At 40.8% G+C, this 24,454-nt stretch overlaps 1 protein-coding gene across 1 annotated transcript in view; it reads right to left on the bottom strand.

The window, feature by feature from the left end:
* Snd1 (staphylococcal nuclease and tudor domain containing 1) overlaps nucleotides 1-24,454 on the bottom strand; it is a 391,403-nt gene that overhangs the window by 141,052 nt on the left and 225,897 nt on the right. Inside the window, exons 14-15 of the mRNA XM_075953759.1 lie at nucleotides 23,421-23,493; nucleotides 595-736 (exon numbers count right to left, since the gene is read on the bottom strand). Coding sequence (XP_075809874.1) covers nucleotides 595-736; nucleotides 23,421-23,493 — 215 coding nt within the window. The remainder of the gene's footprint in view (nucleotides 1-594; nucleotides 737-23,420; nucleotides 23,494-24,454) is intronic.

Raw genomic sequence — 24,454 nt, 5'->3', positions numbered from 1 at the left:
GCAAGGGCTGACTAGAAATAAATACCTTTATTATTTTCCAGCAGTGAAGAAATGAAGCGGTTTATCCCCTGAATACATAAATGTAAGTTGTTCAGAGAGCACAATTCACACAGTCTCGCTGGCTGGGGAAACATTAAGCAACCCAGCAAGGCAGGCTATGAGAGGTGAACAACTAGACAGCAAAGAGAGGAAGAAGGTTTGCCCAGCATGTCATCCTCAGTCAACAAGAATTATTGCAGGCGTAGGAACCTGTGAAAGCGGTGTCATGGCTAGATTGTCCTAAAGGACTGGGATTCTGGTAACATTTGAATAAAAGAAAAAGAAGCAGGTGGTATCCCCTGGGAAACCCCAAGGGTAGTGCAGTTCATCTCCCGAGAACTGCTAACTACTGAGACGGCAGGAACAGATGAACTCAAATGGCTAATGCCACGTAGGAGAATTCTATTATTCATTTTCTATTCCTTCCATCTAAGAGTTCCTGTGCCGTCTTGCCAACTATTCTCCAAAGGCCTGTATTTGGAGGAATGGAGGGAAAACAGGAGGGCTTGAGGCTCCAAGGAAGGACACTGGGAGTCACTTGTGGCACGCACTCACCCGCGAGCAGGAAGGTGATGAGGCAAGTCTCCTTAGGCAAATAGAGCTTGAGACGAGAGCCACTAAAGACATATTCCACCACAGCCTCGGAACGGCCTGCCCGCTGAAGAAAGGGCAGGAACTGCTTTGCTTTCTGGGTGTCCTGATGAAGAAAAAAAAAAAAAGAATTACTGAAGAGCAGTGGATACAAATAGATGTTCCTTTGTCTTTGGGATAAAATAGTCCAGAGAAAAATAAGCAAATAACCACATAAAAATCTGAAATTTTGAAGATATGACACAGATGTGGTTCTCATGTGACCTTTGTAGAAGAAATATTGTCAAACAACAATTCCAGAGCATTCTCAGTGCTTCCTTCCACACAGTAACTGAGCACTCAGTATATGTTTGCTGGTGAATGCCTAGAAACTGAGTTCACGCTTGCTCTGGGGCAAATAAAACCGAGATCAGAAAACTAATTACTGTTCTTCTATGGCGACTAACTGAACCTTGTTTAAGCCATGTCACACTGCATCTACAATCCTTGTAATGGAAGCCAGGTTACATAAAACTCCAAGCTCCCTGGTTTCTTAACCTTGTCCAGAATCTGGTCTTCTCTGGACATCAGCCCAGCTAGTCATGCTTCATATGCATATTGAAGACATGTAGGTGTGTCTGTGGTGTGTGTGTGTGTGTCAGAGGAATACTCTTCCACCCAGGGAAATATATAATAGTAAACTGTGTCCCATGAAGACAAAGATCACATCACATCAGCACAAGTAATTATAGAAATTTAAAAAAATCCCATCAAGTATTTTTCAAACAGTTTTAATGTATCAGCACCAGTCCATGCATTCTGCTCAAGAGAACCAAGCAAAGCTCTTGGCCACACAGGCGCTAAGGGTTTTCATATTCTTTCAGTCTCTCAAGCTAATTAAACCGAAGATGGAGTAAGCAAGCATCAAAATATCACATTACATATGCTGGGGGAATACTGGCTGGATTTAAGAATTTCTGAGGTCTGCAGTACAGCCAGCAGAACTGCAAACCCCCTCTGAGGACAGCCAGTTCTGCATACTTTTCTGACTTTTGCCATACAAGCACTTTGCGCTCAACCAAGCTCTTCCTTTCTGATGCTTCGTTCTCCTAGCAACAGAGCTATTGTATCTAAATTAATGTACATACAATAATGAAAACTTAACAAGCCATCCATTACTACAGAGCTTCCACAGCAGCCAAAGGTGCTCCTCTCATTCAGAATCAGCAAAGTAGGTTATGATGAAAACAATATTTATAGTAATGAGATCCATCCTCCCTTCAAACAGAGTCTTAGAGAAAAGGAGAGACAGTCATCCATTCTCAGTCTTTCTAAAGGCACAATGGTAAAAAAGGTAAGCTAACAATGAGCTGTAGTGGGCTGGAAACCCCCCTAGTGAACACTTATGTGACACATATTTTACTACACACATACAGAAGGAAAAATGCCTTTCTGGCAGTTGGCTGAAGTCCAGAACAATCAAGCAAGACAAATGTTCCAAGGGACAAAAGCACTACCTGATTCAAATCCTTTTGCCATACTAGTCTAAATTTGGGGCATTATTCATGAGCTGAGACAGTAAGTCAACAGCAATTATCAAATTGATTATTGCAAATCATGAGGCAACCCAGTATCACTGAAAAAGAAGTCTTCCTCCAAACATGGAGTTATCAACATTTTCCAGAAATAGACTTTTGCTCATCACTGTCTTTTGACTATATCTGGGGGGGAGGGGGGAGGACTGACTAACACACACACACCCCTTTAATGGCAATACTAACAAGGAAGCTGTGTCCTTATCCTCCCTATTTGGCTAAGCTGGCCAAGAGGCAGGGTAAAACATTCCCTGCTTTATCAGAACAATCAAGCAACCCAACTGCTCTCTATGTAATAAAATCCTTAGAGGGCCTTGATTCCACTCATGTCTACCAGACTGTCTCCAGAATGACACATGGAAAAGCATGCCATTGACTATGGCAGGGATTTGAAGCAAAAGTCAACAATGAAAACTGAAGACATGGACTTTAAAGGCTTATCTTGTTTACTTCCAGATGCAAAATTATAAAATACGACATGGAGTGCCCATGTTCTTGAGGCAAGGATTCAAAGGCTTAGTGAGGAGACGAATTGGCATGGAACACCCATTAGGAGGAAGAATGGAGACTTCATCCAAGTTGACAGCGTTTTAAAAATGAAAGGATCTTATGAAGTCAATTAAACTGACTGTAATAACCAAGAGATGTCAGCTCTTTCGAATCTCAGTCACAGCCACAGGACGGTGTCTGTCTTTTCTTGTTAGGGCAAGTACTTCTCTGCTTAGCATGCTCTTTTTCAATATGAAAATTCTTGAGACCATTTATTTCAGTGGCTCAGATGAAAACAATAGTGAAGAATACTGGTAACTTTCCTCGGGTGATGTAGCCATAAATCACCCTCTGATAATTTAGATGTAGAAATTATATTAAAATTCAGAGTATATTACAACAAAATGGACTGAATATGGTTAGGTCAGTTGCCTTTCAAAAACCTTGTGCAAGCATGGAAGAGTGTTTTGAGTCTCACAGACATTTTTAGGGTTAGAAAGAGAAAGGTAAGCAAGATAAAATTTGATTATAAGAAATCAAATATAACAAAGACCAGTTTCTACTCTATGAAGTCAAAGATACCAGCAGATCTTAAGGCTAATAATACTGTGGTAAAGTTCAAAGATATCAATAGCATGATAGTTTTCGTCCTTTGCCAATAACACAGAAGCACAACTCACTCAGGATAACGCTGAGAAGTGTAGCACAGAATGCTTGTTTCAAGGCAGTATTGAGTACTTCTGCTTAGATGGCTAGGCTCCCACCCTGGGGTTTTCTGTGTGCTAACTTCCTCAGAAAAGGACTGAGAACTACCGCTATAGTTCCCTGCCACTATACTGGCTCAGGCTTGGAGAATCCAAGCAGACAAATTAGAGATGGTTCTTTGTTATCTATACCAACATTCTCCTCCATTGGTGTCAATAACAAAGCAGCAGCTGCACTTCTGGGCAGAAGTCTTTCCTCTGTGTTGCACTAGCAGTTCTCACATTGCCTGTGCTTCACAACAAGCCATGCACATGCATTTTTTTCGGTACTCTGAGAACAGCTAATTCAAGGTTGCATTGGCCACGTTTAACCTGCTATTGTGGATGGCATCTCTTTAAGGAATGTTTCTGCCTCCTCAATACACCTTGAAATTGAGAAAGTAATGATGCAACAAACGTGCCCGGGTAACTTCATTTCAAAACAGTTAAGATTTAGGCCTTGAATTTAGAGCAACAGGACTTAGAGTGACCCCCAAGAAAGACTGGACATTCCTTAGAGAGAGTCAAAGGATTTAAAGACGTCTTCATTCTGCCCTCTTCTGGCTTAGGCCCAATCTTTCAAATGTGGAAACATGTATTTACTGTATGTATGCATCACAACATGCACATGGAGGTCAAAGAACATCTTCCAGGAGTTGATTCTCTCCTTTCACTATTTAGGTTCTAGAGACTGAACTCAGGTCATCAGGCTTGTGGTCAAGCGGCCTTTACCTGTTGAGCCACTTCCCCGGCCTTCCACTAGACCTTTCTGTGGCTATGTAAAATTGCTCTTAATAGCTAGTCTATAACTCTTCTCTAAAAAGTATTGTCTTATGGGTTGGACATGGTGGCAGATACACATCATCTCAGCACTTAGAAGAAGGAGGCCGCTTCCGAAATCCAGGGTTACCCGTGGCTACAGAAGACCTGTCTCGCTTGCCCTGGGCGCAAGCCCTGGGACTGTATAAACTGAGAGTGGTGGTGCATGCCTGTAATTCATCACGGCACTAGGAAGTTGAGGCAGGAGGACCACAAGTTTGAGGTTATTCTCAGCTACTTAGTGAGTTGGAGGACAGTCCAGGATAAATCAAATTACCTTAAAGACCAAGATAAAACCAAACCAAACAAGCACTTTCCCGTGGCTACAAATGGCTGTACTGAACTAACTTTATAGACCAGGCTGGCCTCCAACTCAGATCCACCTGCCTTTGCTTCGAGTACTGGGATTAAAGGCATATGCACCACCACACCTAAAACTAATTTTTTTAAAAATAATTTTGGACAATACCAAGATTGTGGAGTGATAAAGTTGGGAGAACTGATGAAGTGGAATCCTAGGACAGCAGGTGCAGGTGAGGGCAGTGTGTACACAGTTTCAGTCGCCTGCATCCGAGAAGAAAACAACTTACAGAAACCAGAGCTCATGAAGCTGTTTACATGCACCTATTGTCAGCAAAAGAAATCCTATCATCTTCTCCCCAAAATCCCTTATGGTAGACATGAAAGATCAGAGTTCTCAAAAGAGCATGGGGAAATGGGAAGAGGGAAGCCTACTCGTTCCCAGGTGACCACTCAGGATTATCATGTGCAGGCCTCAAATGAGAACTGTTAAGGAAGTTCACCAGGGAGCTCACATCACCACAAGCACTCTTCCACTAACATCAACAACAACCTGGAGCAAACCAAATCACATACACAGGTGAGGCTGTTAATACAGATGAACTCTATCAGCACCGAGGAAGCTCAATAGTGAAGAAACCAATGTCCCCAGGGAGGTTTCTTGGGGGTACCACAGGTATTTTCCCCCTTAGAATGCCTCTTCCCGTCTACAGCTGTCTGTCTTACTGGGCCCCATCAGGGCCAACTAATAGCAATACATAGTCAGTGAAACAAGAGGGCAGACACAAATAAGAATGTGAGATCAGAACTAATCGCTAAGGACACTGAAGCAACCGTGTTCTTCCATTTTAAAGACACTTGTGATCACTCGCTGCCATAGTTTTCTATCAGTGCAGGGCTCTACGGACAAGGGGGATTACTTCTGCAGCAGCCCAGAAGACAAATCACAGCTACGTCCCCTACCAGAAAGGCAAAAACACCACTCATCACTCCACACTTTTCCTCGATTCCACAGGCCTGGTTCCGTGGCCACAGGTGACATTTTAATTCTTGGAATGGGTTTATGATTCTCCGTGAGGAGCCAACTGTACAGCATGATAATCTCCTGAAATAAATGGGCTCTGGTAGGGAGGACACTGGGGAAAGTACTCCAGCTCTAGAGTTACCACAAAGCACTTAAAACTCTGAAGCCACCCTTTCCTGGCTAGCTAATATTTCACAGTAAGAGTGTGTGAGGGGGGTCTGGTATGTGTGTGCAAACTTCAGCATGCTACACATTTAACAGGAATAAAAAAACAGGTGAGAGTTGCAGTGAAAAACACTCAATAGCACAAAACGGCAGTATAACAATTTTTTAAAATTTTTTTTATTGTTTTTATTGAGTTATATATTTACCTTCATTCCCCTACCTTTCTCCCTCTCCCATGGTCCCCATGCTCCCAAGTTACTCAGGAGATTTTGCCTTTTTGTACTTCCCATGTAGATTAGATCCATGTATGTCTTAAAGTTCCCATTATTGTCTAGGTTCTCTGCTTTTGTAGGCTGGTTTTCTTTGCTTTATGTCTAAAAGCCACTTATGAGTCAGTACAAATTATATTTTTCTTCCTGGGTCTGGGTTACCTCACTGAGTATGATGCTTTCTAGATCCACTTGAATGCAAATTTCAAGATGTCATTATTTTTTCCCCACTAAAGGTGCTGAAATTCGGCCATCAACAGTCTCTCATTAAGTGATGTCTGGATTACATCTTCCCCAGTCGTTGGCTTAGCTGCTACATCACATCACTCAGGTTTCCCACATGTCAGAGCACAGAAGTGGGTGTCCAGGCCTGAGCTCCATCTCTTCAGAGGACATCTGCAGATGCACAAACTGGTAGAAATCTGCTCTCTTGAAGTTAAAACTTCTATACCCCCATCTGTTATTGCAGGAACGCAGCACAATTGGCTAAATTAAATTTCCAAAGGGAACCCACAAGCTAAGTACAGACAAGAAGCCAGAATGGAGTGCTCACCACTGGAACCAGGAGAAGAGAGAAACTTTAGTTCCATGATGGCCTCTCTTCCAAATAAGGAGGAACTAAATCCTTTGTGACTTGACTTTGTAGACGGAATTATCTCAGGAAAGCTACAAAGAACTGGAATCTATAAAAGATTCATTTATTTGACTCTGCTGACAATCTGTGTCCTTCTTTCTCCCATGTTCAATACTGAAGAAAAAAAAGGAGGACTTGGTGAACGCTAGAAAGATAAGATTAATTTCTCTGTTGAGGATAAAAACACACAAAGTGGTGTGCTGACCGACAGTCAGGGCAGTCCTAGGCAGACCATGTGACAGGCCACAGAATATGCTCTGGACTTTAATGAACAGTTCATCAGCATGTCAAACAAATTGTACAAACGATGACATCTAACAGTACCCTGCAGTAGAAATGATACAAACACAATGGGAATTTTCTTAGTTAGGGTTTCTATTGCTGCAATGAAACACCATGACCAAAACGCAAGTTAGGGCTAGTGTGGAAGAGTGCTACTCTAATATGCATAAGGCCCTGGGTTCCATGCACAGGACCATGTAAAACTATCGTGGTTGTGTAAGCCTATAATCCTAGAACTTCACCGTGAGTTCAAGGTCATGGGATACAAGTAAACCCCTTTTCAAAAGGGAAAAGGTGTATGTATGGGGCACATTTGTCACAGCTCACAAATGTGAATTATATGCTGAAGGTAATAAATTTTACCTGCACACATTTTATTTTATTTTTGGATTTTTCGAGACAGGGTTTCTCCATAGCTTTTGGTTCCTGTCCTGGACTACCTCTTGCAGACCAGGCTGGCCTTGAACTCGCAGAGATCCGCCTGCCTCTGCCTCCCAAGTGCTGGGATTAAGCGTGCGCCACCACCGCCCGGCTTTTCTTTTAATGTATACAATAAAATGTATTGTATACATTTATTATGTATACAATAGTCTGTCTGTGTGTATGTCTGCAGCCCAGAAGAGGGCACCAGACCCCATTACAGATGGTTGTGAGCCACCATGTGGTTGCCAGGAATTGAACTCAGGACCTTTGGAAGAGCAGGCAATGCTCTTAACCACTGAGCCATCTCTCCAGCCCCCATATTTTAAATTTTAAAAAGTAAAAATTACCTGAATACGAAGAATGTACTTCCTTAATTTTAAATCCAAGGTAACGTTTACCCTAGTCAACTAACATCATTAAGTAGGAGAAACATGACAAGTTCAAAACTAATAGTTCGCTAGTTATTTTTATATGAATTAATATACTAAAAACCTGAAATATCAAAGCACTTTAAAACTTGTAAGCAGAAAATGGTTTAGATGGGACAGAGGTTAAGAGAATAGGTGAAACAATCTAACCAGTTTTCCCAAAGTTGCATAACAATGCTTCAACTCTTAGGCAATAGTTAAAAAGAAAGCTGCAGGAGCAAATGCCATCCTCAATAGACCAGAGTCCAAGTCCTTTGTTCCAATAAGAAAAATCATGGTCCGAGCTGTAATCCCAGCACAGCACGTGGGAGGTGGAGGCAAGTAGCTCAAGGCTAGCTTCATCTGCATATGGAGCCAGCCTGGGCTACACTAGACCCATCTTAAACAAAACATATGCAAAAATGACTCTGAGGGTAAAAAATGTTTGCTGCCAAGCTGAGCAGCTGAGTTCAATTCCTGGAACAACACGATATCAAGTTGTCCCCTTATCCTCTAACCTATGTTGTGGTCCATTTGTACCTCCTCACCCAAATAAGTGTAAAAAAAGAAATAAAAGGTTGCACTGAGTCTTTATGCCTACCTGGAAACAAAAGCAGTTGATTTGATTTAACGTTAGTAAAATAATAATTCTTAAGTAAAAGAAAAATTTTACACAGGTTTAGAGACTGTTCTCTTATTGAATGACCTTCAGCTTCCCAAATTTAACCAGCAGAAATAAGCTGTGAGAATCATTCAATTTAACCTTTAGAAATGAAGTTGTTGCCTTTTAGTGGTAAAAATCTGCATTTTATCATCAACAGGAAATATGCCTTCAGCTTAGTCTACATATAAGCTAAGATGGGCATATAAATTGTGGATGTTGGGAGCATATGTGTGCTTTATATAAAAAGGATGACAGCATACACCTAATACAATAAGGAAACACATACACTAACTTGATCTGTTCCTGTCTTCAACCCCCATGTTCTTTCTTCATCTTTTCTATTGTTGTTTTGTTTTTTGAGATATGTAATCCTGGCTGTTCTCTGTAGACCAGAACAGTCTCGAACTCAGTCTGTCTCTGCCTCTCAAGTGCTGGGATTAAAAATGCCCAGTTTAACCCACATCTTTAATGAGATGCAGTATAGTCAAGAGAGTAGGGCTAAGAACCTAGTGAGGTTCTTCCCAAGACCTCTATTTTCATCTCAAACCCTCTTCTTACACCTTTTCCTATCTGTCAGTACTCTTAACTTTTCAATAGAACACAATTATAACTTTTGGTTCAATTGGTTGGCATGCTTTTGTCCTACGATTCCACACAAAACAGCTGTCTCTTTGGAGATCCTCCACTCAGAGGTTCTCCAAACCTCCTGCTAGCCTTGGTATGAGGTTTGCCAGCCTTTCCCCACATCAAGACCCAGGAAATCCTTCATGTCCTTTTCCTGCACTGTGCCTCACAGATCCACGTCTTTCACTCTCTTGTTGATATTTTCTGCCCCCCCCCCCCAAACAAAACAAAACAAAAAAACCAATTCATATTTCACAGAGGAAATGTCTTACCTCTCTGAAGTTAGGCAAATGAATACAGAATTGCTTTATATTTCTATTCAGGAGAAAGACTATCCTATTCAGATAGCATCCAATCAGTAATAAATCCCTTTCATTATGCATCAGTACAGCAATACATTATACTTTTGATAGTGCTGAATGCTTTAGCTATGATAAAGTTATTTTATTATAAAACAATTGTAATTACTCTAAAATTAGGCAGGAGACATGGCAATTTTTTTCTGTTTCAGAAGTATCAATTTGTAAGGAAAAAGTATTTACAGGCAGAGCATAACAAACTGGGAGAGACACCTTTCAATTATTTTCCAATTAAATATTCTGCCCAAACATGCAATTTCTTAGTGTAAATGCCTCATTTATCCAAATAAACCTTTAAACGGACGAGGCAACACTGAAAAAAGCACAACATAGCCAACTGGGAAACCCAAAAAGGCTTATACTTCCAACAGTTCTTTGCCTTTTTCTAAGGATTAAATAATAAATCTTGGGGGAGGGTAAGTGGGAGGAGGGGAGAGGCAGGGAGTGGGACAGAGAAAAATGTAGAGCTCAATAAAAATCAATATAAAAATTATGAGAAAAAAGAACATTTATTTACCTATTTATTTATTAAGACAGGATATCATTATGTTGTCTTTTCTGGCCTGGAACTCTTGACCAGGTTGACATGAAAATTACAGAGGTCTGCCTGCCTCTGTCTCCCAGTATTAAGATTAAAGGTGTGCTCCAGGACTCTCGGCACAAATAACAAAGTTTTATGGTAATATCATAATTGTGACTTCAGAAGTGAGGCACGAGAGTGACCTAGGATGGCATATGGCACTTAGGATATGAAATAAAGTGTACCAACCAGAGGCTATAGCTGGGTATCTATTGCAAGGCTGAATTAACTGACAGGTGTAAAATATAATTTTTCTTTTAAAGTTTCAGACAGATTTTTATTACTTCCAATGTCTCTTTTAGGTTAGAGGTAAGAATATATTATAGAATCAGAAAATGGCTTAAGAGATAATTAAAATGAAGTGTGCGGAGAAAAGGATTTAAAGATGGCTTGACGAAGCACACATTTTCATTTCATGGGCAAATCAAGAACTCAGGGGCAAGGAAATTGATGCCATGCAAAACTCTGCCCTACTATAGTAAAGAACACAACTTCAGAAAAGGATTTTCAAAATGTCGGCCAGTAGGCCCACAACATAAAATTCAGAAAAATGTAAGGTAAATGTCAAATAGCTATTAGATGGGTCAAAGGCATTTTCTCTAAATATTTTCTTTATGTAGATTACTGACTGAATAGATGTAAGATTATAAATAGTGAGGTCTCAACCATACATGAAGTATTCACTGGTCCATAATGTTAACTAAAAGCATTTTTATTATGCTTAATTGGGTCTTTTCAAAGTTTGGTGCTTTTAGAGTTAATAAAAATTAGATAATTATATAATTTGGAAGAGAAAGTTCAAGTTTCCTCAGTAAGGAGACAAATATAAACCAGTGTGCCAGAAACTTATTAACTAAAACAAAAGGTAATATTTTGAATGATACAAAATGTATCTAATTAAAAATCCCATTATTTTACTCAGTAGTTTTTCATAATAGTAAAATACGTTGTTTTTTAAATCTAGCTTTTTACTTTGTGGCACTGTTTAAAAACATCTAACAGTACTAATAACACCTAGGTTCTCTTCTAGGAATTGACTGCATAGTTGAGAAAAAACCGTATTTTAGCAATTAATCCTCTTGGGTGTTTAGTCAAGGTTTTCTCCTATTCTAACATCAGTATTGCAATCACTTGGAATCACTCTGTGACTTCCAATGTTATGCAGAAAATTTTAATTTCATCCAATCCTCTTTGTTAATTCTTGGTTTTATTTTCTTAGCATTTGGAATCCTTTTTAACCAGTTATCAAAATACGAAAAACAAGTGTCTATTAAAGATGAAAAATGATGAATGTTCTTAACCATCAGATTATGCAAATTAAAACTGTATTGAGATTCCATCTTACCTCAGTCTTTCATACACACACAGCGCACACAGACACGCACACAGTATCAAAATCAAAACCAAATCACAAGCCCAAAAGAAGCTGGCGAGGATGTGGGGGGAATCCGTGTATTTTGCTGATAGGAATGTAAATACTTCCAAACATTAAGGACATCATTATGAAATTTCCTTAAAACAAAGCAAAATGAAAAGCTACAGCATGTCTAAGTCGACACTGGTGTTTACTACAGCACTATATTCCCACAGTCTCACGAGGAACCAGCTCAGTGCCAGGAATGCTCCTTGATTCTAAGGGATCTAAACAGAGGGCTTCCTGGGGGCAGGGAACACAAAGTTAAGTAGCCCTGCTCCAAGGGAACAAAGGTTTAAAACAGACAGCTATGGTTCAAAGCCAAAAGGTAAAATAAACAAACAAATAGCAGAACTCACACATCAGCATGATGCCAGAAAAGAAAGGATAAAATATGGGGTGTGTATCGTGTGTGTGTGTGTGTGTGTGTGTGTGTGTGTGTGCACACTCTGTGTGAATACACATATGGGTAGGTAATGATAGAAGTTAGAAGAGGGCATCAGATCCCCTGGGGCCGCAGTTACAGGAAGTTGTGCGCTGTCCCACATGGGTGCTGAAAACAGAACTTAGGTCCTCCAAAAGAACAGTATGAGCCACAGACCACAGAGTCATTTCTCCAGCCTCCACAAAAGAATGTAATGAACCATCAAGAATGGCATTATGTTATTTGCAGGAAAACTGTTATCACAACCTTTTGCTACTTACTCTTAGATTTTATACAGATACAAAATGCTATGTGCATAACCATCACTCACACACACACACACACACACACACACACACGGCATGAAAAGAAAACTGCCCATTAAACTTACCACTTTCTACAATGAATACATGCCAACTGATAGGAACTTCTGAAAAAGGATAAAATGTCCGGTCTCTACTCTAAAAAGAGCTTACAACACATACACAGGTGAAAGGGGAGCATAAATCTGGTTAACAGGTGTACTGACAGAGAAATCTTCCTGGCGTAGATGTACAGATTGACTGTTCTTTTCCGCTTTTCACCTACTTCTAGTAGATTCAATTAAAAACAAAGTTTTTCTCTGTAAGGGGAAAAAGTGCATTCTTACAACTAACATTTAAGACTAATTCAGTTTTGCCCAGATAAACTCAACAATCACTTAGGTCAGACAATGTCCCTCCAGCTCTCTGGAATAAATTTGTTTTTACCTTTTGAGACAAATATTTTTGATGTTGAATAGTCTGTAAAAGGATGTGGAAAACATCATGGGAAGCTGATGTGGAATCTGTTCTATGATTCAAAGGGTTCTAAGCAGAATGCTTCCCAGCACAGATGACAAACTAAGCAGCCCTTTTCAAAGGAATGAAGGTTTAACAAGATCATTATGGTTCTAAGTCAGAAAGGTACAAAATAAACAAACCTCACACATCAGCCTGGTGTGAGAATTTAAAACTGTGTTCCTAGTAAGGCGGGTCACGCTGTAAAAACGCCTCGAAGTCATGCTCTGCAACAGATTAATAAGGCGTACCCACGATTCCATGCAGAAGTGGGAACAGTTGATAAGAAGCTTACAAAGCAATGAAACAACCCCACAGAGAAACATCTTCATGGTACTTATGATGTAGATCTTGGTGTACCGGGGAATTCAAAGCCTTCCTAAAGCAATATGCAGTGCTTACTCCTAGCCTCATTCTGTAGCTTTACAATTCGAGTACTAAGGTAAACCACACGTGAACACTATATTTACCATATGGGAAAATTAATACTCCCACCAAAGAGTTATTTGGGACAGTCCTCTGCATTGCTTCTGCATGACATCTTATTTAATTCTCTTGCCCTGCCCCTCATCAGTCACCCATTTATACTAGTTTTTTTTTTCCCCCACGAATACAAATCCAGTTTGCCTTCCTATGACCACTGAAAAACTCTAGCTCCAGCCACTATTCACTTGTCAGGCCACCCTGAATAAATTGTGGTCATTAGTGTACAGTCTCGCAGGACTCTGCTCAAACCCCACTGTAATTCTATAAACAACTGTATATGTCCATAAGAAATACATCTGTCTGATTTAATTCTCAATATCCAGCACTATGTTTAGCATTTAAAACGCTCTTACGAAATACATTATTCATTCAACGATTTGCATGAGAAATGCACTAAATAACAACAAGTCCAAGATGGCTACGTTCCATGTCAAGATGGCTACGTTCCATGTCAAGATGGCTACATTCCATGTCAAGAGAGATATAAAGCAATGGTAAAGACCTTGAGGATAAGGAGTCTGAAACAGAAATACTACAAATGATGAGAGCTATCACAGAGGACTTTCTGTGTGCTGAGTAGACTGCTAAACAATTTAGTAACAAATAACACATAGTCTCAACCATTGCTCTCTGTTGGGCTCTTGTTCTGACAATTGTTCAGAATACTTTGCACGTATTAATTAATTCAATCATACCACAATCTAAAGAAGCAAGTGCCACCATTGCACCCATTTTACAGACAGGAAAGAAACAGTAATTTCCTCAGGGTGACAAAGTAATAAGTAATGGAGTCCTGACTTGCATTTCAATAATCTGACACTAGAGCCTCTGCTGCTGCTAATGCCGGTTCTATTCTAGAACAGCACACTCTTGAAAAATCCATTTACAAGCCTACTTAGAGTTACTAACCAGTAGTTAGTTCTGAACTTACTGAGCTAGTATCAGTTTTTTTTTTCTCAAATAGATGTTCACTCCTTAAAATGCATTACTTGATAAATCAAATCTAAATAAGGCACTGTAAATAAGCACGAAAGTGACTTGCTCCTGTTAGCGGTTTAGAAGCTAATAAGGAGAGTACCAACTTTAAGTTTCCTATTTATCAACATATACAAGGTTATAGTAACATGGTTAGGTAAGTGCTAAAGACGGACATGATCAGAGGGCAAAATGGACGCAAAGGGACATAAACAAAAGGAAGTAGAACAAGGGTCCTAATGAAGAAGAGACAACATTCAAAAAGAAAGGCCTTCTGCCTGTGGTAAAGAGTGAATGCAATTGTCTCAGAGTTCCTATTGCTGTTAAGAGACACCATGGCCATGGCAACATTGAACGGAAAACATTTAACTGGGGTGGCTTACATTTTCAGAGGTTCAGTCCATTATCATCACGGTGTGACATGGTTGCATGCAGGCCGACACGTTGCTAGAGAGAGCTGAGAGTCCTACATCTTGACTCAAAGGCACTAGGAAGTAGTCTCTCTCACGTGAGCATAGGATATCTCAAAGTTCATCTCCACAGTCACACACTTCCTCCATCAAGACAATACCATCCTCCATCACAACAAAAAGCCACAACTCCTAAACTCCTGTAACGCCACTCCCTGGGGGGGGGGGGGCATTTTCTTTCAAATCACCACAGCAATCAAAGTCCTTAATCTGAGAAAATTCAACTGTAGGCCAGGGAAATGAATAGGCCAGACTGAGTGAAGCTTCTATGTACATTGCAGCAGTGCACAAGAGAGCACAGGTCTTTCTCCAGATTAGAAACCCCACTAACAGCTTATGCTCTCAGAACCTTCCACATCCAATGTAGTATCAGAATTTCTAGAGCTTCCTCCTGAAAACACAACTTCCTGAAAAACAGAGCCACAAAGGTACCCGGATCTCTATTTCAAGAATATCTGGATGTTTGCAGAGTTTCCAAAATTCTGTGTGACACAGTCTTTAGGGAATATGTTGGAAATATGCTAAATAAAGGCTTAAAATACAAGCAAGCGGAATGTCTATGTTAGTAAAATGACTTGCTTTGAAACGTTTACATAAGCAATAGCCACAGGACAAAATGAGTTCAATCTAGGCCTAAGTAGTTACCATGATGAAGCAGAGAGTGGAGCCAGGGTGGCACAGAAATACCTCAAGTTCAATCACATCACTGTGGACATGAGATACAACAGAATCCAGTCACACACCTCAACCCAGGAACCAGGAGTGCTAGTGAATGCCTTCAGAATACCCTTACATTTATTTACTTATACCATATTGGGTTCATGAAACAGATTTACAGAGCAATATCCATGTGCTCAAAGAATGGAAGAGAAAGAAGATCATGAACCACTGATTATAGAATCTATATATAGAAGTGCTTCTCTCTGGAAAGAAATACAACTTGGTTCAGAAAAAATACCCCTAGACCCCAAATTTTCTTGCAAGTTTCTTTGAACAAAGGAAAGGTTATGCCTTAGTTAACTGAAATGGGATGTCTGCTTCAGTTCTGGCTCTAGTTCCTAAGGTCCCTTCATTATAGACTAAGCCGTAAGATGAACTGAAGCCTTTACTCCTTAAATTGTTTTGGGTCATGGCATTTATCACAGCAATAGAAAACAAACTTGGACAGAATTTGATATGATGGAGCTCATCCATGTCCACTCATGAGTAAAGTCAAATTTAAACAAGAAATCAGAAAGAGCATGGAAAAGTTTATTATCACTCATTCATTCGTATTGGAAGGAGGATTTTCTATAACACCATTTATGGCAGTAACAAATTAAGGTTACTGAATACGTAGGGATCAAAATGTCTTCCTCATAAGAGGTGACAAACAAGAGCCTTGTGTGATCTGCTTCCAGGAAGTCACGTGACCCAGCATTTCTTCAGAGGTATTAAGCAGCAGAGCTGGGACACAGCCAACCAGTGGTCAAGATACTATACCTTGCCTTCAATTTCCAGATTTCCTACCCTAACTGCTGTATTAACTTGATGTTTCTTCCAACAAAAGCCTGTGGATGAGTGCTAGGCAAAGTGGGGTGTATCTATATCCCATTACTAAGGACAGAGGCAGGAGGATTCCATGATTCAAGTCAGCCTGAGCTACCAAATGAGACCCTGTCTCAAATATCCAAAGGCCTGAGACCAAAAACAGTGATATCAATCATCTCTAGACCCCAACCCTGACAAATATGAGTGAACAGAATGCCACTCCAAGAAGGTATATAGAATCAGACACTTTGCGGATGAAAGAAATATTCACGTTAAAAAGCTTCATTTTAATCAATTTATTTACGAGGGAAAACAGATTCAGGAGAGTGAGGAGCAGACTTTTACAGTCACGAGAACGCTGAAGAAAATTTGCTAATTTTTACTTGATGAAAATATTTAGAGTAGAAACATTGAATTTGAAGCTATTTCTCTCACAGAGCAGAGTTCGGCCATATCTCTAAAAGGACCACATGTTTTCAGGAATTACGTGGATCTCTACTAGCCCTGCACAAGCCATATTCTCTTTTTACAAAGGGGCAAAAAGGACCAGGAAAAAAAATCAATGAAGAGAAACTCACAGAATCATTATCACCCCAGAAGAATTTGTAAGGGCAGCAGCCAGCATTCTAATGGAAGTACACGAAGGGATCTTTCTGCTCATTTCAAAGTCTTGAACAATTGCCCCGATAATACTCAAAACTAAATAAAAGCCAGAGCCCATGTCCTAAATTTGGTGCCCTACATTGTACAAAGAACACAAAAGAAATACAACTCAGTCAAAAAAATGTATTAAAACTCTCTAAGAAGTACTTAAACACAACCACCACCGACTGTAGTCGATGCTGAAATATAATCCTGTGAAAGTTCTCATGGAAACCATAAATGCTTTCTGACTTGTTTGGAGGAGAGTGTGCCCTTGCAATCCTAGGGAATTTAACAAGGGCTAAAAAATAAATTAGCTACAAAAGACTCATGTGGCTCTACAGACCAATCCTCTCTTCTGCCACAAGCCAACAGAACAATGCCCTCCACCATGAGTATGAGGGCAAATGACCAATTCAACCTTACTGCCACAATCGAGGTGGTCTTGATGACATCCAAATCTTTCTACAGAGACAGTAGGAGTGGGGTTCAAAGAAGAGAGATGGAAAGGAAGTGGAATTGGGAGAAAGAGGGACAAAAAGAAAAGAAAAATGATAAAACAAAAAAAAAAAGAAACCCAAGGAAACACAGAAAAGGTGTGCATAACACTGCACGCACATAATCGCACCTGTCTTGCTGAGGCAGGAAGACGGCAAGGCCAGTCTGGGATACACAGTGAGCTCCTGTTTCAAAAACAGAACAAAATAAACGTCTCAGACCATCTCTGCAGCCTGGGAGAGGCTGGTAAGCTAGCAGTCCCCTTGCCATTATAGATGCCGAGCACTGCAGAGTTGTGGGGTATGGTTTTGTGTGGAGAGAATCCAAGTCAATTAGACGCAACACAGTTGAACCGTTTCAAGAAAGAAGAAAATAGAGAAAGAAGTATCTTCTTCTAGGTTAGCAAGAACTTGAGCTTCAAAAGCATGGGCACAAGAAGGACAGGAGACTAACAATGCTGCTGCTATAGCTTCTGACCAAGGCACAACCTTTTTTTATGGAGCACAACATGCTTGCCCTAGAGAATATGGAGTCGACAGTGAGCTAACTCTTTTTGTTTGCCCAGGACAGCAAATATACAGCCCAGCAGCATGGCTAGTATGGAAATATAGCTCTCACCCCAGGCCACTCCTCTAGGCCAGGGAAACCCCACTAAGAAGCACAGGTCTTGACCTTGGGCCATCTGTATAGTAATTTAGATCCTAGCTGGCCCCAAAGACAATTAGGACATGCTGTGGGATTAAGGCAGAGGAAGGGAAGAAAGAGATCTTAAAAATAAAGTTCAAAGAATAAGCACTTGTATCATTGTCAGTGCTTATAAAGAAGAGAAGGGCAGCTGAATGGAATTCTAGAATCTGCAGAGAGGAAGAAGGGGCCAAAAGATACACTAGGGGAACTGCAGTGGGCATGACTTAACAGAGCCCTGATAAGGTTTGCTCCTTGACTGGACTTATCAAGAAACTTCTCTCCCTCCAACTCTTTCAACATTAAGAAGTTGTTTTGTTTTTATATTTATTTGCTTGTGTGTGCCACTGTGTGAGTGTACCGTCAGAGAACAGCTGACATGAGGCAGTTCTCTCCACCTACCACAAGGATTCCGGGGATCAAGGTCAGGTCATTAGTTTGGTGGGAAGTGTCCTGCTGAGCTATCTTGCTGGCCATCTTTTTTAATATTTTTCAGCCAAAAAGAATAAATATTCTTCTTATTCTTCCATCAAGATTCAGCTCCACGTGGAACTGGGGAAAGTTAACACTAAGTGCCCCAAGTCTATTATAGAACGGAAGACAGTTTGCGGTATCTCAGAAGAACAAAAGCAGCGCTGCACAAGAAAATCAGAAAAGGGAGGAAGAGCCTCCCGGAAAAAAAAACCAACCAACCAACCAAACAAACAAACAAACAACCAATCAATCAATCAACCAAACAAACAAACAAACAAAAAAACCCCACACAAAACCATTTCATCTACAAACCTGCCTACTTCAACAGAGGACTCCTAACTTTCCAATTCAAGACCTACTGGTTCACCCTGGAAGTCTTCTTTCTATGGTTCAATTCACTTCAGGAGTAATGAGCCCATAATCTGATTGTCTCAAATCTTGTCTGCAAAGCTAGCCCTTGTACCACTGCAGACTAAACCCCCACACAATTCTATCACTAATATTTGTGTCTTCAATAGAATCAGCCAGAGAGAGAGAGAGAGAGAGAGAGAGAGAGAGAGAGAGAGAGAGAGAGAGAGAGAGAGAGAGAGATTCAAAAACAGTATGAAAACTGGGCAATAAACAGACATAAGTTGACAATGTCCAACAATGCCAGGCAGTTCAACGAGAGAATAAGTGTGAAATTAACAGTTTTCATCATAATATCAGAAGATCTCCCATTCTGGCAGTACAACACACCTTGCTGTTTACAGAAACATGATCAGACAGGCAAATACTCCAACTTCTTCTGATCACCAAATAACTAACAGATGAACCGATAATCAAACACACAATCATTAAAACTCCTCACTCACCAGAGTAGAAAGACCAGAGATGACAGGAGAGGAGACAAGACTGGAGAGGGCATAGGCTCTCACCTCTCTTTGTGTCACCAGTCAACAACACTCCATCATTAAAATTCCTCAAGCATCAGAACAAAGAGAGCAGAGATGACAGGGAGGAACTCTCAAATACACACTGACTCACTCTAACTCCCTAAGCACAAAGGGGAGAGGAAGCGACGGAGGCAGAGGAAGCAATGTGTACTCACAGTGCTGGCTGCCCTCAAGGGGTGGCAAACTTGTGCTCTCTCACTTTGGAATTCTCACTGATTTGCTTCATCTACCAGAACAACAGTTGGCCACGCACCAGCCCTATTTTATTACCTGTTTCACACTGTATCTACAGGAGACAGTATTTATGGCAGAAAATGCTGTAGCAAAACCAACAATACTGATATGTAAAGTTCAACTTTTTTACACTAGCAAGGAAAGGAGAAGAGACAGGATCAGGAAACAACTATACTTACTGATAATGAAAGTGTGGATGTGTGACTGGAACAGTCCCCATAGAACTGCCTTTTAAACAAAAAGAGATGCAGAACCAGGCCAGACAAATTTGTGCTTGGATTCACATTAGGGGTATTAGGCCCTGAAATGAAACCAGACTTTAAGAAGGTAAACAGCTGGTGCTTATAAAAGCCTACTTTCTATACCTGGAAAAACGAGAAAATATAGAAAGTTGTCACTTCTTGTTTATGAGACAGTGTCTCACTGTGTAACCCTGGTTGGCCTGGGTCTCACTACGTAGACCAAGCTGGCTGAATTCACTGAGCAATCCTCATGAGTCTGCCAGTTCATTAATCGATATTTTAGGACCTAAGTTACTGGCCTGGCAGTGAGGACTCTTCCTTAGAGGTCACCCTGAAAATTAGTGTAAATGATACAGATGAGCCAGTTTTTAAACAAGGCATAGACAAACAGAGGTCTATCAAATTGGACAGGTGAACTGCGTATCATTCAGAAACTCAACCTAATGCTAAATAGAATCTTCCATTCATAAACCTAGAATAGCCCAGGCCAGTGTCTCATTTCCTAAGAGTTCATTCATTCTCACTCTCATGCCTAGGTCCTTATTTCCTACCACACACAGTCAGCCAACGCATGCTCATCCCTGGCCTTGTGAAATTAAAACCCCAAGAGAAGACATATGAAGAATGGCACAGACTTAGCTTCTAGAGACACAGTTAACTCTGGGACAAAACCACAGGCTTTGTCTACAGTCATGACAGGACGTCTTCTGCAGAGCGCATTTCTTGAGTGTCTTTAGGAGACAAAGTATATACTTATTCCTATTTTATTTTTTTTTTCTCCAAGGATATGCACTGTGGTGGGAGGAGAATGGAGGGCAGCATTATGCATAAATAACAGTTTGCAGTAAATTATTTTGGCAGCATAGTGCATATACTGTCAGCTCAACAAAACCTTCCATTTATCATGACCTAAAACTGAAAGTGATAGTCAATCTGGGGCCGTACGGGAGCACAGCTGAAAATGTAAGAGATTAAGAAACTTTTATGAAGCTATTATGTAAGTGTACATCACACAGTCATTACTACAGGGGTCTATTTTCCATCGGCAGCACACTGCTTACCCATGACCCTACATGCCTACCTGTCCCCCAGACAGCAAAATTGCTGGCATGCTCTAGGGAGCAGAAAACCAATACATCTCACTTAAATAGCACAAGGGCACCCAACCCATACTCATACTTAACACTGTGATGAAGGGACAGGGAGGTGAGAAAGGGGAAAAGACAAACCTCCTCCATTACACAGGCCACCAAAAATTGCAGTCGTAGCTGAATAATCTGTGATTCAAGCAGACAAGGTCATATCTGACATCTATTTAAATTGAATAGCTTTTCACTTCCAGTCTTCCACCTGCTCAAGCTTTCCTCTTTTATTTATGTGGTCACCGAGGGACATTTAACTGGCATTTATTTTTAAGTAACTTAAGAGCAAACCATTTTTTTCCAATATACAGACAAAAAAGAGAATAAAATAGATCCATAAAAAAGCCACAGATGAAGGGTGAGTCGGTGGGTTAGGAATAATAATGTAAATAATGAAGATTAAAAACTGAAGGGAAGTTTGCACAAGTACCATGGACAGCAACAATCACAACTGAAGGGCTAAGAAACACCAGAAAGCATCATGATCAGAGGCATCATGGGAGACAGAAGGTCAGCACTGCAGATTTCCTGACGCTGTCCTTTGAGGGCCTCGGGAAATCTACCTCTACCCCACTAACGTTCCTGCCAGAGCAAAGTCTGTAGCCGGAATGTAAACTTGGGCTACCTAACCTCAAGCTGTTTGTTTATTTGGGGGAGGTGCAGATCACACTAGTGTGATTTACTAATTTGTTTAAAACATGTTTTTAGTTTTAAACGATATAGTTTCCCAAGGTTTAATTCAGCTCTGGAAAGGTCCTGGAGTGTCAGTTTGACATAAACATTTCCACAGGCAGATGGTTCTCATGTAGAGGAGCTTCCACTGTGTTTTACAAAATGAGTATTTATAAAATGTTTTTCTCTGCAGCTGAACAGTCCCCAGCCTTATGATACCAACCTCTTCAGCTATTAAAAAATATATTGTTGAGAGTACCACAGAACATACCTATAGAAACTAATAACATATATACAAGACTCGCATATATAACATATATAACTCGCAGGCCAGACCCCAGACGAAACAGGATGAACAGCAGAGTACTGGATGCATCACCCCTGGCAACAATTAGCCTTAGCACATGCACCCAGACACTAGCTAAAGGCTGGAAGGTCATTAGCAGGTAGTTTCTTGACCTGTCAGGATTCTAAGACACAGACACAGACACACACACAGACACAGACACACACACGTTATCATTGTATCTCACCTACTAGAAGAGACCATAACTTAGAGACTACTCCTAGCTCACATGACATAGACAACCCCGTTTAATCTGCTACCTAAGCTAACTGCCTATGTTGAAAGAAAAGCTCACTGGAGTCTCACTGCTTCTAATAGGTATGAGGGCACCCACACAACAAAGATTTGGCCAGACACATTTACAATAAGCCACCAATACAAAAGGCTGTAGCCAGGCATGTAAACATGGCATAAGGAGAGGACATTATACTCAAGTTCTTCTAAGCACTAGAGGAGTTTGTTTGTACTGGTATTGTCATCTTGAGGCCCAAGGCACATGCCTTGCATGTCTATGTTCTGATTCACTGGTTCTTTCTCCTTCGGTTCCAGGTGCATTGTGGTCCCTCTCACCTGATGGTACAGACCAATCCCCTATTTGGTCATTACTGAGTACAGGCGTTTAAAAGGACAGTGTGTATCCTGATGGCTTCCCTGGTCACCAGAGTGAAGTCAACACTGCATCAGTCAGCGCCCCTTAGCTGCTCTCACTTCTCTTTCCCACTTGAATGTAGGTTCTCTGTCTCTCTCTGCCTCTCACACATCACTGTTAGATTCGCAATGCCTACAGCAGTTTCCACGCGGAGTAGGCACTTACTAAGTATCTTGTAGGAAAAGCCCTCTTAAAAAGCAGGGCACTGCTCAGTCTGAAGAGATCTTAAACAGGCATGGGTAAGTGTTCACAGCAAGACACTGCTAGGGACATAGCCTGCTAGGGATTCAGAAGAATTCTTCACCGATTCTTCTATATATTTTCTATATTTATTATCTCTTAGCACAGTCACATAGTCCTCTGTTCTGTCCACCTGACAGGCAAGTTGTGAGAAAAAACTCATTAAGAAGTCACAAGTAATTCTTATACTTTCTCTCATAACCTACACTTGACCTTTTATCATGAAGAATTCTCATTCACAGAATAGGTTAAAAAAAAGCTAATTTTACTTCAGTACGACAGGGAAGTATAAAGTATCATCTGAACTCACAACACTTAAAGACTACAAGCAACATAGAGACAGCTCAGATGAAAAAATAGAATGGAGGTTTAAAATTATCCTTTTCCATAATGTAAGCCAGAATTGTTATACAAACACGAGTGGGGGGTGGGGATTAGATTTAGGGCCTGAAAAGCACAGAGCTACAGAAAGCACATAAGTGGAGTCCTTCACTGAATAAGAAGCACACAGGCTCTTGGAGGCTCTGAGGCCACAGCTGGATTCAAGGGCACAACTCACCCCAGAAATGTCAGCAACTCGGTGGATGGGCACTTCCTTCTTGCTGTGCAATCCTTTGCCATTCTTAATAGCTCTGTAAGGGCAGAAGAGAAAAACCCATTAGGAGAAAAACCACAGCAGAAAGAGTCAGGGGTTGGGGAGGGGAAAGGAACAGGGACTGCTGACATAAGATGTACCACTACACAAACCCGGTATACCCTGCTGAGCAGCCAGCCTGGGAGGAGCAGTCACTGACAGAGATGGTGGAAGCTGCCCCTCTCACCAGCCCAGTTACCAGCTAGCAATGCCTGGTAATCAGAGAGCTCCCTTACTTGTTTCCAAATTAGAGGCATTGTTCTGGGCACAAAGGAAGAATCAGTAGGAAGTGCACACTCCTAAGAAGCACAAGTAATAATGTTTCGGTGCTTAATCACATGAAACATTTTAAATGTAAAATATGTAGCCAGTGTCCCAATTCTAATGGAAATAAGTTCCTCCCAGGTAAAAAGATAAGTTGCCTGGAATGAAGCAATATTGTACAGAAAAGGCATTTAAAACTGAGGAAAAAATTAGTGAGAACTATATAACTGATAGTAAGCATCATTTGAATTAGTTGTGGGTGGTAATAGCAGATTTCACATATCTGACCATGGGTGGTTGGTACCAACCTTCCACCTCTTAACTACCCAGCACTACTAGACATGGTTACTGGTGAACACAGAAAGTCACAATTAGGCCCTTCCACTACTAGAGAAGGCCCATGTGGGTACTGTTAGTTACAGACCTAAGTATAGTAAAGGTTCTGGGGTTCCTACTCTAGCCTTAGTAGGGTTTCTAGGTTCTAAGAAAGCATGGAGAAAGTTGCTAGAGCAGGATCAGCGCTGTGTATGTACACTTGGTTTCACTTCCTCCTCAGGTCTGCACATAAAGGGTAGCAATGCTTCTCTAAAGAGGTTATTCTGGGGGGAGGGGGGAATGTCACACCTTGTTAACCTAACCTCAACAAACCAAATCAGGAAGGCACTGCTCAACACGACCTAGAATACTTCTTACCT

The sequence above is a fragment of the Microtus pennsylvanicus genome, chromosome 19 (assembly GCF_037038515.1).
Source record: "Microtus pennsylvanicus isolate mMicPen1 chromosome 19, mMicPen1.hap1, whole genome shotgun sequence".
NCBI lineage: Eukaryota > Metazoa > Chordata > Mammalia > Rodentia > Cricetidae > Microtus > Microtus pennsylvanicus.
The sequence above is the reverse complement of the archived record's forward strand: the minus strand, read 5'-3'. Positions and strand labels throughout refer to the sequence as shown.